The sequence below is a fragment of the Osmerus mordax genome, chromosome 9 (assembly GCF_038355195.1).
Source record: "Osmerus mordax isolate fOsmMor3 chromosome 9, fOsmMor3.pri, whole genome shotgun sequence".
NCBI classification, from domain to species: domain Eukaryota; kingdom Metazoa; phylum Chordata; class Actinopteri; order Osmeriformes; family Osmeridae; genus Osmerus; species Osmerus mordax.
This window is the reverse complement of record NC_090058.1, coordinates 12,850,525-12,870,966: the sequence shown is the minus strand read 5'-3', so window position 1 is coordinate 12,870,966 and position 20,442 is coordinate 12,850,525. Positions and strand designations below refer to the sequence as shown.

General features: G+C 43.5%; 1 protein-coding gene across 3 annotated transcripts in view; it reads right to left on the bottom strand.

Annotated features, from left to right (window-relative positions):
* The window catches only part of myt1lb (myelin transcription factor 1-like, b), a 45,617-nt gene extending 29,226 nt beyond the window's left edge, over positions 1–16,391 (bottom strand). For all 3 annotated transcript variants that reach the window (XM_067242923.1, XM_067242922.1, XM_067242921.1), the window contains exons 1-3: positions 16,337–16,391; positions 15,901–15,934; positions 13,905–13,967 (exon numbers count right to left, since the gene is read on the bottom strand). In XM_067242923.1, coding sequence (XP_067099024.1) covers positions 13,905–13,967; positions 15,901–15,934; positions 16,337–16,391 — 152 coding nt within the window. The remainder of the gene's footprint in view (positions 1–13,904; positions 13,968–15,900; positions 15,935–16,336) is intronic.
* Positions 16,392–20,442: the final 4,051 nt, after the last annotated feature.

Genomic DNA, 20,442 nt, shown 5'->3' with positions numbered 1-20,442 from the left:
ATTGTAGCAATTTTAATTAGCCAATGAGGTACAAATACTACATGATGGAAGGTAGAGTGAAACTTGTCAAGGTAAATAAAAACAATGTCCAAAAAAGATAATTACATCTGTTAACTTATTGTAGAAGTTCATACATTATTAAGAACTGATATTACCTTTGATATCTCTACATGAACTTGCTAACTAAGAGATACTATGTAACTGTAGAATGTGACTTTTGGAGAAGAACATAAACTGTGGTATGAATTGAAATTTGCCAGGGGCCCCAGGGTTTAAATGTATCCCCCTTGACAGCAGAGGGACAGGTTCAAATCTGATAATCTGTGTATTCGCTCGGGCTATTGATCACAGAGGCTTAATTCATTTCACTCATCAAACCTTGGGGAGTCTGGATCGGGTATTGAACTGTGTCTGTGTGGGGGAGAGTGTGTGTGTTAGTATGACAGGTGTGTGTGTTAGCCCAATTTGGCTGTCAAATACACCCACACAGGGCCAAATACATGATGTGCAAGCGTATGTTGGCTACCAGGCAAAATCCCTTGTCCATATTATTGTGAAAGCAAGTCAAACAGACTTTGGTACGCTTAGTCACTGACCATTCATCTGTGAAATATCCCTGATTCCTATTTTACAATCTCCAAATGTTTACCCTCCCCCTCTGCGCCTGGAGTATGTGCTAACGTGAATAAATACATGACCTTTAAGTCTTATTTTCTTTAAAGATTAAGAATTAAGCAGAAATCACTGTTGGTGTAGGTGTATTGCCTCAGAGGGATACTTAGAAATATGACTGCCCCCTGAGGATATGATCATGGCGGTTGATGAAATAAAACAAAAAACGTTTTAATACGAATGTTTTATTTTAAATAACAGCAAATGACAAAACCACTTTACCTCTCTGTTTTGTCCCTCCCAGCACATACCTAATACACTTTCTGTCCACTTCCATTCTCCATTTCCCTCTTCCACACACATATACACAATCTCTATTCTAAACCACACTCTCTCCACTCAACACAAAATATCCTCCACACATACACATGCCCACACCTCCTAAAATCTCCCAGGCGTCCACCCTTCAATCAGTCAGTTGGTCAGAGACAGGCCAGCAGACCTGACTGGCAGTCTCAATCTCACCAGACCAAGGGATTACTTAATAGGCTGAGCCCTGCACCAAGAACTAGGGGCCTCATTTCATTAATCTAACCCCCCCCACACAGAAACTCATTCCCTGCCTGACAGCAGGCCCTGTCTCCTGGGTGGGGATCTGGGGGTTGGAAGGGGGGCTGGTTGGGGTGTGTTCACTAGAGCTCCGTGATCAATAGTGCTTGTGACCAAACATCTCAAAAGCACATTAAAATGTCACTCATCTGGGGGACCTTGTTCCAGAACACCTCAAAATAAATCAGAGGCTGATCCCAGCAAGTTATGTTCAGCAGGCTGGCAGGTGGGTGATAGGGGAGGAGGGTGGTTGACTAAGAGAGGGGAGGTTGGTAGACCTGAGGCATAGGTGGGAAAAGAGGAAGTAAGATAAAGAGAAGTTTGGGCACAGTCAAAATAGAACCTTCACTCTACACCTCCATTCCTACCTCTATCTCCGATTGAGTGGTTTACAGCAATGAGTTGGTCTTTGGTACTGTCAGTTCTGTGACAAAGTACCAAAACCTTTTAGTAGCACTTCTCGATGTACAATAGCAAATAGCAAAGTGTTACACTGTTGTTATATTCGTTGCAAGTTCTTAAACTTTCAAACTCTCATTAACAATAAAAACTGTATGTACATAATATGCAAAAACCTATTTGTTTGTTAATGTGGCATAAAAAATATAAACATGGGATGAATGAACCCTTTGACCTCCTGTCACCTGAGTTGTGAGTTTGATGTTGATTTGCTCGTCCATACCCTGAAGCCCTGAAGCTGATGGTAACTAAACACCACAGGAAGTTGCTGGCTTTGTCACAACATGACCTTAGTGCTGTGTAGCACAGCTAACGCCTCTACATAGCTAAGTGTGGCCTGCAATCAAAATTCCACAGTTAATTAAACTCCATTTAAGTAAAAGTAATCACAAGATGACAAGAAATAAAAACTGGCCAAGCGGCTGTATAATCTTTCAGCTCATTTACTTTCCTGGTGTCCTCACAGAAAAATGTGCCTCATGAGAGGTAGCAATCATACAAAAACAGCCCCTTGTATCACAAAAAGGCCACTTGATATGTCTATGGAGTGGGCATCCTCAAAATAACAAGGAGCCTCAATCGAAAGCCTTCAATTAAAGGGGAACAAGTGGTCAGCTCGTGCTGAAATAGCATTCTGTGAATGTTGAGGAGAAGCCGTTTGGGGAGTGTTGCAGTCGGGTAAGAAAGCTTACAGAGGTATGAAGAGGAGCTCCCTGTGTGGCTAATGTTGTTCGACAGTTGAGGGAGGGTTGGGGATGTGACAGCGGTAGCTACGTCGGGTTCATTAGCAGTCATATTAACGGTTGTTCACAGCGGGGGCTAAAGCTTTAGCCAGTCATTAGCATCATACGCTATTTGTCTGCCTGACACAGAGATGGCTGCCTCCTGCTTAATTCGGCCCCCCCACCACCCCGCCACATTTTCTCTCCTTCTCTCACAATGCTCTTACTCTCTCTCTATCTCTCTCTCTCTCTCTCTCTCTCTCTCTCTCTCTCTCTCGCTGTTTCCTTCGCTCTCTCTTCCTCTGTGTCTGCTCCCAAGCCACTTGCCCTCACTTGTCCTCTCAACCCATTCTCTCTCTAGGTTCAGCCCCCCTGTCCACCCCCACCGTCTCTATACAGCTCCCGCTCTCTCTCTCCTTCTACGGTGGAGGTGCTGGCGGTGCACCTCTCGCTGTGCTCCCATCCGGCAGGATCTATAGGCACGTGTGGCGGAGCACCGTCTCCATGGTGATACCCCCCGCCCCAAGAAATCCAAGAGGGATTTGCCATTCTTGTAGACGGGCGGGTGCCCGTCATAAAGACAGAGGCTGAGAGAGAATAAGATGAGCAGAGGAAAACAGGTATTTCCAAAGATAAAGAGATAGGGAGAGGTAGAGAAAGAGAGAGAGAGAGAGAGAGAGAGAGAGAGAGAGAGAGAGAGATAGATTATTTCAGAGGAGAACAAAGGATGAGCATTGGTGCAGGAGGAGGCTCACTGCAATTTGGGTGTTTCCGGAGAAGGGGCCTCTAGAGCCTTTAAGGGAGCACGTTGATGCTAGAATATGAAGCCTATACAGCCCCTGATGTCAGTGCAGCAACCATCCATAACTGCTTTAAATTACAATGTGTGTAGCACGTAAAGTGTCACACACTATTTTGTTGTGGTTTTGGCTTGACTTAAGGGGTGCCAGGTAGGTAGGGCCTACCAGAGTATTTATATTTTATTACTCGTGTCTATTTGTTTAGTCTCATCTCAGTCAAGTTAATACTTCCACACAAGGATTTTTACATCATTAAATGGTTCAATGAGAGTATGCTAGCTCATAATGGAGTCCAGAATCAAGAAAAACAAACATAGCCCAAAGGAAGTAAATCAAACAAAATCTCATTCGATGTAGGCCTGCTTTCCTCTTTTTGAACACTCAACATAAGTTAATTTCATTACTCACCCTTAGGCCTGACACCCAGACACACATATCACATAACTCACAAGAAAGACAACTAAAGCTGCCATATTATGTATTATACGGTTATGTCCCCTAGTTCAAGGCACAGAAACAACTACAATTTTAAGATTTTCCACATTTGTAATCAACCAATATAACATGGTTGAGAACACCTAGGCTCTATAAGAAGAGCTTATTTTGTGTTTGTGATGGTTTTTCTTGATGCTCCGAAGACAGGCCTCCTCATTTCACCCTCCAGACCCAGGACCTCTCTCGCAGGTAGTGCCCTAGCTCTTGTAGGCAACACAAAACATAGAGCTTCCCCCGCCCTCCCCCCAACCCCCAACCCCCTTGCTGCTTCCTCTAGGTCTCCCCAACAAACAGAGAGCCCCTGCCAGCCTTTTCGTGCACCCCTGCCAGCCCATCTCCCTTCTTCACGCCTTAGACTGAAGAAGGGGAAGGTCCTCAGAGATGTGTCTGTGGCCTGGTGATTAGAGCCTGGATGACGGTCTGGAGAATTAGGCGAGGTAAGAGCAAGAGCAGGCTGTGATAAGGCGGACAGGGATGAAGGAGCTAACCTAATGGTGAATGCTAACTGCATATATACACACATATAATAATACATTATCGTAATAAATGTATTTATATTATTTTTTAATTATGTACATATATACCCTATATTACATTTAGAAGAGAAGAGGAGAATTTAGATTTCATGCAACCATATTGTTTCATGAAGTGCACATCATCCATCGGTGGATTACATAATCCCATTTGCAGGAATTTTCTTGTAACATCCATGAATGCAACCTTTCCTAATCAGGTCTGGATATTCTGGTGGCATAATGCAGCAATCTGTCATCACTGGGCTAAATTCACTCCTGGATGACCCAGGTTAGGAGTCTCTCTTTTCATGTAATTACTTCAATCAATCACCTCAGACACGAGGAGACACGGAGAGGAGCTGCCACAGCCTGCGGCCATCTTGGACTGGAATTACCCTCCTCTCCTTCTCTGTCTTCCTCCCTCTCTATCTGTCTTTCTATGTGAGGAACAGTGAGGTATATCAAGACTTCCGGTTAATTTAGCATAGAAGAGTGACTAAGTCAGTGTCCTATGCTTCAAGGGTTACGGTAGTCTGAAATCATATTTACGTAATTCGAAAAACACATCTATTGAGAAAAACTGTTGTGTCAAACCAGTCATTTTGAATCCTAACTAAGGTTTCCATGAACCAATCTGCTCCCCAGTTCCATGCCAGTCTTTCTAGATGGTGGTCGTGCCAGTTTGCTGTGCAGACCTTTTTACTGGGCCGGGGACATCCACTAAGCAGAAGTGGGCTTTTCATATCGTGATTCGGCGGGCGGGCTGTCCTGGGGAAGGGGGAGCAGACTTGGGGGGGGGGGGGCACAAAAGGAGCCTTCAGGGTTTGGAGGATGGTGGGCTTAGTGGGGGGGAGGTTGGGTATGGGGCTGTCTTGGGGTTATGGAAGATGGCAGGGTGGGCAAAGGTGGAATGAGGGGTCGGTGTTTCCACTCTAGAGTGGGGACCCAAAGCTGGTGCCAGCGGCCCATCACCCCCCACCGCGGCTACATGCAGATGTACACAGACAGACGCAAGCGAACGGGTCCCTGTGACACACTTGGTGCCGGGGACACATGACCTGCTATTCCCTTTGAAGTCTTTCCTCTGAGAGGCAAAGGAAGAACAGGCAACAAGCACAAACACCACCTGTTCATCACACGCAGTAATATTGAAAGGTAGCTCGTTGGCTTGTCATACCAACACAAGGGGGAAACATTTGTAAAAAATTTACACAAAAGAATAAAGGGGTGTGTCAAAGGGCCTCAGTTTTTAAAACTCGTTTCTAAGAGAAACAAACTGGTGTCATACAGTTCTTGAGATTGTGTAAAAATGTGGAGAGAGATATAATGAATACTTTGTGCATGACCAGTATGAAGTGCAGTCTTTGCTTCAATATAAAGAAAACTGCTTTATTGTGAGTGCTACATGATGTGTAGGTAATGTAGATACATTTGATTTGAAGATTGATTATCATCAAATTAAGGACAAAAACATGTAATTCTGTAAAGATGCATCACATTTCAGTCAAATTAGACATCACATTCCTGATGTGACAGTATAGTAGATTCAATTTGCCCTAGCACTTTGAGAACCTGTTTTCTATTGAAATAAAGCCTCATATTAAATATGGAAATGTGCCTTTCAGTGACAGATACTTCACAGAGGGGGACTGATGGCTCGGAGATTTTTATTTATTTTTTAGGGGGCGGGGGGGGGGGGGGGGGGGGGGGGGCGTGGAAACAGGCAGATTTTGATTAACATGACCTTATCTTGATTTTTCACAAGGAGACAGAGGAATCGAAGAGCTGATGAGGGGGAGGGAGGTGGCGCCCCCTTACAGCCTGTGCTTCTTCCAGGTTATTCGATTCTAGTCTCTCTCCCGATGTGTCTCTTTCATTCTCTTTCATTCTTTCTCTTTTTCCTCCTTCTCTCATCTATTTTTACATGTTCTTCATCGCCCCTCCTTCTTTTCCTTTCTCACTACACTAGACTCATACAGTTCATTTTCCTACAATCATACTCTTCTGAATATGATTATTCCTTCTGCTCCCTTACTTCCTTTCCTTCCTCCCTATAACTTTCTGTCTGTTACCCCTTTTCTCTTCCTTGACACCTCCTCTCCTCACCATTTTCTTCTCACCTTCTATGTTTATCTCACCCACATCTCCTCTCTTGTTCTCTCCTCATAAGAGCCGAGGGGAGAGAAGGTGAAGTGCAATTCCAGCACACCTAGCTCCACTCCAGCACCACCATTTTCCTTCCCCACTGCTGCTCCCCTCTACCCTTTTCACAATCCCCCCCCTCCTCCTCTCATATCAGGTTACTATCGTCCTGTTCCCCCTCTAAATGCCTCTTACCACTCCTCCTCTTTCTTCCTCCTCTCCTCCTCCTCTCTTCCTCTCCCCCTCGTACCAGGCATGGGGAGTAAAGGATGTCCTCCTCCTCCTGTCTCTCCCTGCCACTACTCAGCACTGGCTGGCACCGTTCCAATGCTTTTAGTGAGAGCTATCTGTCAGTCCATGAATAATACAGCCCAGAGGCTGCTACTGCTGCGTGGAATCCAAATGAGCTAAGCTAGACATCAGGAAGAGACAGAGAGAGAGGAACCCACGCTTCCCTCCCTCCCTCCCACCCACCTCTCTCTCTCTCTCTCTCTCTCCCCCTCTCTCTCTCTCTCTCTCTCTCTCTCTCTCTCTCTCTCTCTCTCTCTCTCTCTCTCTCTCTCTCTCTCTCTCTCACACCCTCCCCTACCAAGACAGACAATTACTCAGGCCAGCTGCATTCATGGCAATGACGAAACGCCCAGCCAACATCCTCAGAGCCCCCCCATCCTCCCCCCCCATCCTCCCCCACCCCAATCTTTGTAACCCTTCCAATGACGCCTTGCACCCAAACACAACTCCCTCTCAACCCCCCCCCCCCCCCCCCCCCCCCACCCCCATGAGCCTGCCAGAGCCGAACCATGCAGAGTATTATGCAAGCAATCTTGAGTGACACTACACATCTTGAGTAAAACTGCACAAAAACAATTCCGAAATACCTTTTGGAATAACTGGACAATAGCGGCGACTACACTGAAGGTGTCGTGTGGAATAGAAGTGAATTTGGTGTATTCCTACTCATCCTCCCAAATAACAATTTCATCAGCAACGTCTTACAAAATGTTATTTATTTCAAAACTAAATGGCCAATTTGAAAGAAGACCATCAGTCAATCAAGCAATATGCCATCAATCAATCCAGTTGTAGAGTAATATGCAATCTACCATATGTAAACTGCAAGGGGTTCTGTTGCATAAATGTTCAGGTTGTCACGAGAGGTTATGTCACTCATGTCTACTGTATGCAATTACTTGGCTCAACACATGATTCTTAAAAAAATAAAAATGAACCAACCAGAGTGAAGTTGTGAATGAGTGGTAGATGATTGGTGGAGCTTGTGGTTATTCAGATGTGCCTCATCAAGTCATACTGTACATATTCCCACTCTGGGACAATACACGTTCAATGAATGCTGTCAATATCCACCGTTTTACTAGAACCTTTGGGTGCATGAAAATGTTTTTCTAATCCTACATTTAAAAAATCTATACATTGACGATCTTCCATCTTATCCTATAAATAGGTTTTCTTAATGCATCTCCACACTATAACCCCCATTTAGTACAGTCACGCACCTGATTGTTAAAGAGACCAGCCAAATTACTCAATTAAACAATTAATCCATCCACATGGTGGAGCCTGTCTCAGAAACCGCCAAACTATTTGCGTGAGCATGATACAAATTATTTTAATTTTGCGATTGTCTGACAAGACTTAGACTTAAAAAACTTGAATGTTGTACAGAATAGAACATATAGACACACTAAAATACTTAACACAACAACAACACAACAAAACTATAATCTCAAGATCATCTATAGCAGCCATCATAATATCATCGCATTGCAGTTCCTTGCTCTCGGCCAAGATGTGTAAGGACACAACCATTGTATTGCTAGTGAGGCACAAAGACAGTAAAATACAGTCAACAACAGCCTGCTAAGAAATCACATAACTACTAGACATAAAAAAAAAAAAACCTCCTTAAAGCTTGGAAAAATATCACACCTGTACCATTAAATAATTAGATGTGCATTAAGGCTGCTTAAGTGATCATGCTAACCTATCCATCATTGGTTATAATCACTTGTTATTGTCGCGTGGGATGTAATTAGGATGTTCTTGGCAACAGCATGCTTCACAGGTAAAAATAATCAAAACGGAGACTACTCTGGTATGCGCCAGCCATGCACAGGCTAAGGTAATGATAGTCAGCCATGTTTCAGTCTTATTAGCAAATAAGAGGAGTGATCACTCGTTTTGTTTTTTACCTTTTTCTCATCAATTATTCACACTTCCCAGATTTACTCATGATTCATTTATGCAGCATCTTGTGCTGGCCAGAAACTAAATGTCACCCAAAGCATCCCTGACAGCGCCTATCGCTTCGTGTGTGTATGTGTGTGTATGTATGTGTGTGTCCATTGTGGCCTGTTTCTCTTTAACATCTCTTTCTATTGACAAAATTGGAGGGACTAGAAGGATGTGCATATCTGTATTGATAAAATATCACTATTAAGCATAAAAAAGTCACTTAAGAGAATTAATACATCAAAGAATCAATGAAAGACTTCGATTCCATTAAATGGTTGAATTGTTGAAACGCCCAATGTTTTGAGTTGACATTTCTGGACACGAGGATCAATACTCAGTGAACATATTGTTTTACATATTTTAGGTATGACCATGCCCTAAAGTCTAGAATTAGAGATCATCTGTATTGCTGTCACTTTGTTCAGAAGAACCTCAAAACAGACGTGCGCCAAGCAAGGAGATTTATTTTGATATAAAGACACAGAAGAGTGAAAGATTCCGGTTAACGAGACCCTGTGGGTGAGATGGAAGGAACAGTTAAGAGGCTCTGATATGATCTATAACAGAAGCCTAGACTCGTGTTATTCTATGTCACTTAGATACCCGTGTCGAATCAACATGAGGTCCTTTGTATTTTAACCAAATGTCTTCTCCCTTTTCTCCCTTCTCTCCCCCTCTGACTTCCCTCTCTCCATCTTTTCCGCTACCACACTCTCACTAACTTTCTCTCTCTCCTTCTCCAGAAGAATTGCTACGGTTGGAGTGGGAAACCCAAGATAGATTGGTGCTCTATGTAGAGAAGACATGTTGTGTGTGTGTGAGAGAGAGACAGAGAGAGAGAGAGAGAGAGAGAGAGAGAGAGAGAGAGCGGGGAGGGTGTATGTGTTTGCATGTGAAGAAGAGAAAGGGAGGAAATGAGCGAGGAAGAAAATGTGCATGTGCATGCTGGTGCACAAACATGTAGGTTCATGGGCATGAGTGTGAATGGCCTGAGCTCGGGTTATATCCTAGTTGAGGGCTCTCACTGGCAGGGAAGAGCATCTTTTAATGTCCCTTGATTTTCCAGGGCTCTTCACACTGCTATGCCTGTTAATGGCTCTTCTCTCAGGTTGAGAGGATGACATGTAGTTTTGGAGTTGAAATGAGGAGTGTAGTATGTATTTACCAGTCACTGCGGAGGTGAGTAATTGTGTTTGATTGGCAGAATGACAAGTATTTTGTTGAAGATGCTAATTGTGTCTGATTAGCAGGTCTCTGTGTATCACATTATTTCCTGCTGCCACTCATCACATCATATTTGCTCCACTGCTGAGGTGTGTGTGTGTTTGTGGTGTCCTGTGTGTGAGGGTATATACGTTTTTTGCATTGCATAGGAAAGCCTACGCAGGTCAGAATACAGTATACTCGTATGTTTACAGTGTATTTGACTGTGTGTGTTTGTGTGTATGCGTAAGAACAGACAATCTACCTGTTCCTCCCATCGTCCCTGTACTCTTTAAACCCACGCTCATCATCTCCTCCTCCGCCTGAGTCTCATTTTAGATCCCTTCATCATTCATCACCCTCTTCCCTCCCTCTACAGCAGTCAAAGGTCCTTCCCAAGGTATCATTTAGCTCCAGCAGCTCTGTAATTCTAGACTCAACCCAGAGGGGTATGTCTTCTCTGCCCCGACACCATAGAAACCACATGTCAATCAATCCCAGGCTGGTAAATTGCATAGAAAGTGAGAAGTGGTTATTAAGTATGCCCCAAATAGGCTGTGCAGGGTGACCTGGGAACCCATTGGCCTGTTGTTTTTTTCTATTTTTAGGTGTCAGAAAAATATTTTCAAATCATGAAAAGTGAAAATGTATTGTAAAGGAAAAAGAGATTGAAAGTCCTCCTACATAGTTCACCTATGTCAGCCACCTTTGTGTATTGCATCTCCATGTCATATCACAGTTGCTCCATTCAACTATACCAATAACCTACTAGGGAAGATATGATGGAAGCTGACTAATCCAAAACGTCAAACTAAACATGTTGCACAAGCTATATATGAGACATGATCACCCTGGCCTGTGCCTGTGGCCTTTTGATCTGAAACTAGTTCTACCTGCTAGCTAGCTAGCCGACTGCAGTACCTCCCGGAAGCTAACAAAAAATGGAGAAATAAAAAACACCGTGGATGTAGCCAGATATGTTTCCTGCGATCACACCACCCTGGGCTGTATTTTTTGACAGCTATAGCTAGCTATGCAGGTAGCAAAATGACTTAAGACTTATCATTCGCTGAGTCGGTCTCCACTGAACGCAATGAGTGTACATGGTGGGGTCAGATCGCTGAGCGGTTAGGGAATCGGGCTGTTAATCAGAAGGTTGCCGGTTTGAATTCTTGGCCATGCAAAATGACGTTGTGTCCTTGGGCAAGGCACTTTACCCTACTTGCCTCGGGGGAATGTCCCTGTACTTACTTTAAGTCGCTCTGGATAATAACGCCTGCTACATGACTACATGTAAATGTAAAGGCCTTCAAAACTTTAATTCTGCCTCAACCTCACACCAGAACCTTTGCAGAAATACCAGCAACGCAATCGGAATCGAGACAAACAATTTGACATCCTTCCTGTCTACGTAGTGCAAATATTGAGGGTTCATTTAGGGTGCGGAATAATAATAATACATATAAGTGATATGACAATAGGGTGCCTTGCTGAGAGCAAGCACGTCTAATTATGAAGGACTCAAGTGACAATGATCTCACTGGTTTTCAATGCATTATCAAGATTAGCATTGTTCTACATTTAAACATATTGACCTTAGAGTTTACTATTTATTACTGTATGCTAAGCATTTCTATGGTAAATGTGTGAAAGGTCACAAATTAACATACGAATGAGAACACTGTTATTTTATCATTTTCATCATCAAGGCAATATTCATAGCAGGAGATGGATTTTCATCCACACATTTACAGTTAAGCTATGCAGCTTCACCATCAGTGAGGGTGCCTACAAGGTTTTCTGGCATTCCATGAGTCTTGATACACACACACATTAAACTGCAGAGAGAAAGAGAGAGATAGAGACACAGAATATATCGCTGGTGAGCAGCATAGCATAGCAGTGTGGAAAAAAGAGCCAATTAACATATTAATGATCCCACCTTCTTACAGCTTCTGTCGGGGAGTCCAAACACTTTGATAAGTATGCAAATGAGCACCGCTCACCATCTGAAGGAGAAATTAGCTGCCTGAGACAGACTAAAGAGAGAGAAAGGGAGAGCAAGAGAAAAACAGAGATGACACACGGGTGAGGATAGAGGGGAGAGAGAAGGAATTGAGTTGGCAGGAGAGACCGTTAGACAGTGGAGAGAGACAGCTGGAAGGAGGGCGATGTAAGAACGGGGACAGAAAGAGAGGAGGAGAATACGGGTGGAAGACAGAGATGGAGAGAGGGATTCAGACGTGCTGATGGACTGAGCTGCTCCCGTTCATTTGACTGTATTTATCTTGAATTAGCGACCCAGTGTGTCACAGTGTGCCATCAAGAGAGTGAGAAGGAGAAAAGGTGGTAGAAAAAAATGGTGGCTTGGCCACACTCCCCTCTTCACACACAACCCTTTCTCTCTTCTGCAGGAGATCGATACCAGTGCAATGCTGGCTGCCTCTCTGCTATACAGTAGGCTACAAAATGGCTGCACAGGCCGAAGCTCGCTGAAGCGTTATAGACACACACACCACACACACAGACTTAGAGATGGTTTGAGTAATGACCCTTTCCAGACAAGGGCAAGTAATTATAACACAGACTGATTTCTCTCTCTAGAAGGCCTGTCACGTGACCAGGATGGCAAATATTTCCATATGGAAGCTAGAGTGTGTGTGTGTTTGAGTGTGTGAATGTGTGTACAGTATGCATGTGTGTTTGTGTCTGTGCTTGAATGAGTGGGTAGATCTATTGTGTCTCTTTTGTTTAGTAAGTTTGTTTAGTTAGTTGTTTGGTTAGTTGTAACGGTTTTAAATTCTTGTACTCGCTGTGAAGTATTTTACTGTTGATTGTTTTTCTACAGGTACACTCTTGCACTTCTTGAGTTTCATGTTGTTTAATTGTAACTTGTTTAACTGCATGCTCTTATGGTTCTTCCCTTTGGCACTTATTTGTTTTTTCATAATGTATGCTTCATGTTTTGGCTGCTCACAATGTTTGGGGCTATCTCGTTGTTATGATCAGTGACCTATGCTCTTTTTTAAAGCTCTTTCTTGGAAGTCGCTTTGGATAAAAGCGTCTGCTAAATGTATAAATGTAAATATAAAATGTTTACAGCTGTATGAGCAAGTATTTACAAGTGGTAACCCAAAGAAACTGTGTGTGTGGAAGTCTGTGTAGGAAATATGTGTATGTCTGTGCACATTCTGTTTAGTATATTTCTGTACAAGTACCTCTATAGGTACTGCATGTATTTGTGAGTCTGTTTGTATCTCAATGTTGCAACCCTGGTACAAACACGACAAAGAAACAGACCCAATATAGCAATGGAGCATGTCATTATGTTGTTCTGCTAACTCTTTCAAACTTTACAGACCACGAGGAGAGAATGATTGCTTTGACAACTTCAACTCAGAAAGGGCAGGGCGGTGGGGAGATACTCCAGAATGTTTTGTTTGATTCAATTGAACAGTACAACAGTGTTTAACGCATGGACCTTGGTTAATTCCTCCAGCTACCATTTGTAAGTGTCTCAGATGCTGTGGACATAATGATACAAATTATGGCATTTATAGGCAAATGTTAGTATCTGGAATGGTAACAATACATGTCAGAGTAAGCATAGTTTTTTTTAAATGACCCTAGTAATAGCATCTTATTACACCTTGCACACTTTAACTTCCAGCATAATTAGTAAAAAAGCGTACCCAATCTCGGTCTCTGCGGCCATGAAAGCAAAACTGTTTGTGCAGCAAAATGAGATTAGGACGTCTATTTACAAAAAGACTGAGAAATGATTCTACCTATGCCTCTCCCTTACAGCAAGCCCTCGTTCTGAGTTTCTGAACACATGGAATGGCAGTTCATAAGCTCACACACACCTCAATAAACGGGGATTTGCATTTGAGACTGTTAATATGCAAATGAAGGAGAAATGTGAAAGGATTGTTTGTGCTGTGAGCTGTCTCTCAAATCTCGTTGAGAAGATGATTATTATGCCATCGCAGATGATTTTGCACACAGGCTTCAGAAGAAAAATCAACATTGTTTATTTGCAAATATCCCCCCATTCAAACTTGGAGAATTTAAAATAAAGGGCGTGTCCTTACCTCCGATGTCTTGCATATTTGCCACTGACATGTCCGCTCCCATCACAGCCTGGTGTAGGGCAGCTGCAACCACACAAGGAACATACACACTTGAGTATACATACAAACAAACAAACACAATGAGTACACACACACACAGCACACGCAGACACTCTGCAAACAATGACCCTCCACCTTCACAAATCTCATTTCCTCTTCTCTGCAATTTCATTTTATGTAGCACCTGAAAACTCTTGTCAAACTCAAAACCTTTATATAGACACATACTAAAGCTTTGATACCCTCAAGCTCAACCAACAAAAATCCACCATTAGCAGCAGCGTATGACACAAGAAAAGGCACTCACAATTCATATTATACCACCTACTGTGAACCATCCATTTTAGTTTCACTTCAGCAGTCAAGCTGCCTAATGTCTCATAATCAGGCTGGCTAATAACTCTACTTTGTTCCTGGTCCAGGCCACACCTTCGTGACGCAAAGTCAAGTGCCCCCGTCCTGACGACTATCAGCTCTTACCTGAGGGAATGAAGGGGTGGGGTCGCATTGAGCGTCATTATCGATGTTACAGACGCCGCAGTCCTGAAGATAGGCTTGACTATTGATCGTTGGATTAATTACTTTCTGGCGGGCAGTGGAGGGGGTGGGAGGGTGGTCGGGGGTGAGAGTGTGGGAGGGAGATAGAGAGTGAGGGAGAGATAAAGAAAAGAGAGGTGACAGGGAGGTAGAGAGGAAAAGAGAGAGAGGGCAAGAGAGAGGGAGGCACACTATCTATGAAATATCTGGAGGCTGGAGGCCACACTGTGGTCTTACAGGTGGAATATTATTCATTGATGAGCTGGAGGTGACTAGAGAATGTTATCTCAGATCCACACCAAGCCCTCTATCTGCACGGTATGGGCTGAGTGTTATTCATAGACTAAACTGTGTGGAGAAAACATGGGTTGGGGGGCAGGTTGAAGAAGCTTTTGGAAAATGGACTAAACCTGAGCCATGTACTATAAAGTATATGTGCACACACACATGATGTCAATAGGATCTTCTATTTCCGGACATACTTAGAGGACAGCATAGTGTGGAAGTTAGCGTGATGGTAGTGATTGCTGTTGTGTGTTGACATCCTTGAGTCCTGTTGTTGATCTTGTCAATGTGGTATCCATAAATGTAAGGGGAGTCTTAAATTGTCAAGTCGAAGCATTGTGTGGACTTGACAAGGACATATTCGTCATGGGGTATTTGACAGTTATCTGACTGGTTTCAGTTTTGTTGACAGGTAGCTTATTACTGGGTTGGTGATGACATCCAAAAGACGGAAAAGGAGATGGGGGATAGAAAGAGAATTAGATAAAGGGAAGTTAAAGTATACATATCATGTTTTCATGTGGCAAACAAGGAGAGAGAGGACGGGAAACAGTGAGAGAGAGAGAGAGAGAGAGAGAGAGAGAGAGAGAGAGAGAGAGAGAGAGAGAGAGAGAGAGAGAAAGAGAGAGAGAGAGAGATGAAGAAAGAGAGATACTTTAATAGACAAGCAAAGAGGAGAGGTAGAGAGAAAGAAGGGCGGTATAGTGGGGCTGCAGGAGTACACTAACTGACTCTCTGTTGTGAAGAGGGGTCTGGATTGGTGTGTCTGCCCCTTCACTGTGAGAGGCTGGGAGTCCCGGAGAAGGCCCATCACTGACCAACTTACTACCGTTCACGGTTTCCCATCTACTGTACCTAGCCGACTCTCCTTCTCCCCCATTGCTCTCTGTCTCTCTCTCACTCTCTCACTCTTTCTTTCCTCTACCATCCCTCTCCCTCTCAGTTGTTTTGCCCTGTTGGACATGCTCTTGGTATGGCTATGGCGTGTTTTGATGTATGGCTTGTGTTGACCTTAAGGGGCTCATAAACATGCGGTAGAAGTCAAACTCTCGAACTTGATCCATCCTCTCTCCATGAGATTTGAGATTTGTTTGTGAGTGTGTCGTGAAAGGCAACGTTTTCAAGGCACACTAACCTGAACAACTCTTGTGTCGCTGGTTCCACAGGCACTGACAGAGGCAGCAGGGCAGGCAGAAGGGAGGAGAGAAAATGGAGAGACGAAAAAAGAAAGTGAGCACAGCAGCCTCAGCGTACGTTCTCCAACAGCTGTGATGGTTTTCAGCACTAAGACAAACACTTTTCTACTGTAAATGTACTGTAAATATAAGTGTGGGCGCCTAATCTAATGGTGACCACATATGCCTTAAACAGGTAGCGTGCGCGCTTGTGTTTTCGTGCGTACATCAGGCCTTGGGGTCATTCTGAAATGAATTCCCGTAGAACGGGACTAGGCCAACTGGGCGGGGAACTGGGGAACTGTCTGATATGTGTATGTGTGAGCAGGGAGGTGCAGGGGAGGTCACCCTGTGCAGCTCCTGCCGTGATTGGAGGAGTGTGTGGAGGGGCGGAGCCTCGAATACCTTTGGAACGTGTGCGACGGCGCTTCTCGTCCGCATCCGCCTCCATCTGAGGGAAGACAAGGACAATCAGACAGACAGTCACACACCTGGTTCTTGGCGTCTTTTTGCCATGTCAATCTTTCCACCTTTATCTCCTTTCACCTTCCAATCCTTTTTCAGGCACAGACAGTGAATGCGCACGCCAATTTTCCTTACGGTTTTTGCCTAATGCTTGTGCAAGTTTTGTACATTGTGAATTGATTTTCCTTTTCAAAAACACAACATTACGAGATGTCAAACTGGATTGTAACAGAATGTTCCTATAGATGTAGGAAAACTCCTGTATCTTTAATAGATCCCAGCAGATTTATGATATATACATCGATTAAAACACTGATACAGAACCTTGGTCAGCAACATTGGCACAGAGGATGCACATCAAATGTTCATGAATCATATCTCTCCTGTCCAACTGTCATAGATGTCATGGATATATGAAGGGCGTTCATTTTTAAAGCAATAAATGAAAGTATCCAACACAACTGTACCTAGTAACCATGTAACTGGTGGGTTGCAGTTGGGAAGTTGTTGGAGGTGTGTGTGTGTATGTGTGTCTGAGTATGTGGATAAATACAGTTGTCAAGACACTCGTGTTGATTTAATAATTTATTGGAATGGAAATAGGTTTTACTTCGTGGTTATTTTTAAGGGGAAAACTGCCTCACTTGAAGCAGCTAGCTTACTAACAAGGCAGGGACCACAAGATATCAATCCCCCAGTGGACAGGAAATCAAATCTAGGACTTTTAACAAAAAATGTCAAAAGGATTCACAGAGACCCACAGATCAGTACCAGTAACAAATCTAAACCCTCAGAGAAGACATGGAAGACCTCCCTAACACTGAAGAATTCATTGAGGGTTACTCTCCTCCAGAGATGGTTGTTAAGGCAAAACGATCCAGACTCAATTTACAAGAGAATAGATTTCACATATAAATAGTGTTGTCAGAAATAGAAATAATGTATGGAAGAGGGGATGTGTGAGGGTGTAAGTGAGAATACTGTCTGTAGTAGTGTCTTTTCCCCTGCAAGTGGATGTACATCGTTGTTGGAGAGAGATTTGAACGGTTTCACTTTACAATGGGGGGTTTCCATGGCAATCAGAGGAAATCCTACCTCAGTAAAATGAAAGAGAAAGAACAAAAAAAACAACAACTTATCAACTAAGTCACCCCTTGGGCGGACACACCTCCTCTCACCCCATTCAGATACTGACATTTGAGAGGGAGAGAGAGAGAGAGTCAGACTCAGAAACAATGATCATCTATGGATATGGTGAGAGCAAACAAAAAGAGAAAAAGAGAGCGACAGCAAGAATTGGGGGGGAGGGAAAGAGAGAGAGAGAGAGAGAGAGAGAGAAGAGAGAGAGAGAGAGAGAGAGAGAGAGAGAGAGAGAGAGAGGAGAGAGAGAGAGAGAGAGAGAGAGAGAGAGAGAGAGGGAGAGAGAGAGAGAGAGAGAGAGAGAGAGAGAGAGAGAGAAAGAGAGAGAGAAGCCATGTGGTGAGCCCTGCTAGTCCCCTGCCGTGTTTTCTATAGCCAGACTCAACATGCTAACACTGTGCTTTGGAGAGCTTCTATTTGGGGGGAGAGATTACCCTCAACACTTGACCTTAACACAACTCCAATTCATTGTGTGAAATCAAATGTTCAATTCATGCCGGGGCACGAAACCAGCCTAAGCAACCAATGGGCTGAACAGACACACATGGGAGGGCAACGTCCTAAAACACAGAACCGGTGTTTCAGCTTGTTGAGTTCCTGACTCAGTGTGTGAGATGCAGTAGTGTTGCTCTATGTAACAGAGGCCAAACAGTCTTTGTGTCAGTCTAATGCGATCGGTGTCAGACGGAGCATGTCTGCTGTGTTCAACACACCTGCACACACACACACACACCTGCACGCATACACACACACTTAAGCACACACAGGCATCCACATTCCTTGTGCAAGCAAACACACACAAAGAGATCTGCCCCCCTCCACCCCCGACACACACAAACACAAATAACAGGCCTATCTGAGGCTCTCAGAGGCTCTCCAAGGGTCCTCACCCCCCCCCCCCCCCCCCCCCCCCCCCCCCCCCTCACTCTGTCTCAGCCGCGACAACAGCAACAACAACAACATTGGCGCCGGCTCGGCTTCCTCCCTCAAGGCTTTCTGTGAGAGCGTAGCCTCATGCTCTCGGCGATTGTGTGAGACTCGCCATATGTTAAAGAGCCCCCTCCTCTCTCTCTCTCTTTCTCTCTCTCTCTCTCTCTCTCTCTCTCTCTCTCTCTCTCTCTCTCTCTCTCCTTCCTCTCTCTCTCTCGCTCTTCCCTCCTCTCTCTCCGCTCCACTCAACACTATCCTCATTCTCCCAGTATCAGTATAGAGAGATATAGGAAAGTGTGGTCTGGACCATGTAGGTTTGACGGCTTGCCGAAGGATCAAATACACATTTCAGGTATGTCTTACGAAGACCATAACTGAAACATGTCAGCAAAGTTGTCATGATGGTTTTATGCAGACACAACAACAGGAAAGACGTTTTTTACTTCAATTCATCATGAAATAATGTACATTTTTTTGCCACATTTCCAAAACACTTTTCCGTCCACACATCATTCTTCTTCTACTACTAACAAACTAACATGATTCAAATCCACTGGGAAAACTTTTGAACCCATGTTTTCTAAACCTCCTTAAACCAGCCTGTGTGTATTCCAGAAGCCTTCACTGAACATTGGCAACTATTCGATGCTATGGCTCAGTTTTTCATTCAAGCCTTTAGGGAAAGGATTAATGTCCAAATGCCAGCTTTGTTTTGGTGAGCATCATAAGAGGGCAATGCCACATTTATAACAAGTAAATTCCCCTATCTATTAGCAGTTCAGGATTCCTAAAAGGGAACAGCATACCACGTAACAAGGAATACTCTCCAAAGCATGACAAAGGGAGTTCTTAGCATGATGAAAAATGCGAGTTGAACAACAGTTTGCATGCAATTTGAGTACATTTTAAAGTAATGATAACATTATATATTATATTATAATACACTAAACACAATTTCAATCCCAAAGATGAGTGTGGAGTCTTGGTCTCAGTCCTGAACATGTCTTGGTCTCAGTTTAGGTGGTCTTGATTATACTGGTCCCAGTCAAAAAGCACATTAGGTTATGTTTCTGTTCGTTAGTGTGGCATATTGCCTTACAATAAGCATAAATCATTGGAAAATTGTATGTGAAACATCTGTAAACCCAGTGATGTAGGAAATAGACACTGAAATGGTTCTTTTTTCTTAACAAGATATTACAGTAGGCCTACCGGTTTCAAAAAATATGATCATGCTAAAACTGCCATCAATGTTTTGGCTATGACAGATTTGCTGCATCGAAATTCTGGTTCAGTTTTAATGTAACCTGTATCGAACACTGTTTGGCTGTGGCCGGTTTGTAAACCGCAGAAAGGTTTTAGGTGGTGAAAGGGTTGAAGAAAAATCTAAAATGATTTAGCTGGTGTGTGCCTGAGATGGTGAGGATGTCTTATTATAAATTAAACAGAACATCACTCCAATGTCTAATTTGCTTTAGAACGGGGATGAGGAATGGGGATGAAATAGCAAGGTTTCCTATTACTCTGTAGTCCTACATAAACGGTTGACATGAATATAAAGAATGACGTGAATTTAATTTCACTTGCTTGCTGAATTGGCTTGAGTGTTAAAGACATGTTAAACTGTACTGAAACTGGTTTGTGAACGAATGGGAAACTTTTACCTGCAATGGTTTGGGAAGAGATCAGACCTCTGTTTTCCTTTTGGTCTACCACAGTAGACGTCCGACTGAAGAGAAAGGAGCTCACCACTTCTCCAAAATCATTCTCTACATAAAAAAAAAGCAACAACAAAAAAGCAAAACGTCATTACAAATTCAAATCTCCGTGCAAATCGGATTTACACAATTCTGTACTATGGAAATTGAGAGTGTCTTCCGGGAACGAGCCTGACTCTGGCTTCATGAATAGTCATATAGCATGGAAATGTACGTCCGTATATGCGGTGAATGTGATTTCCTCCCCTC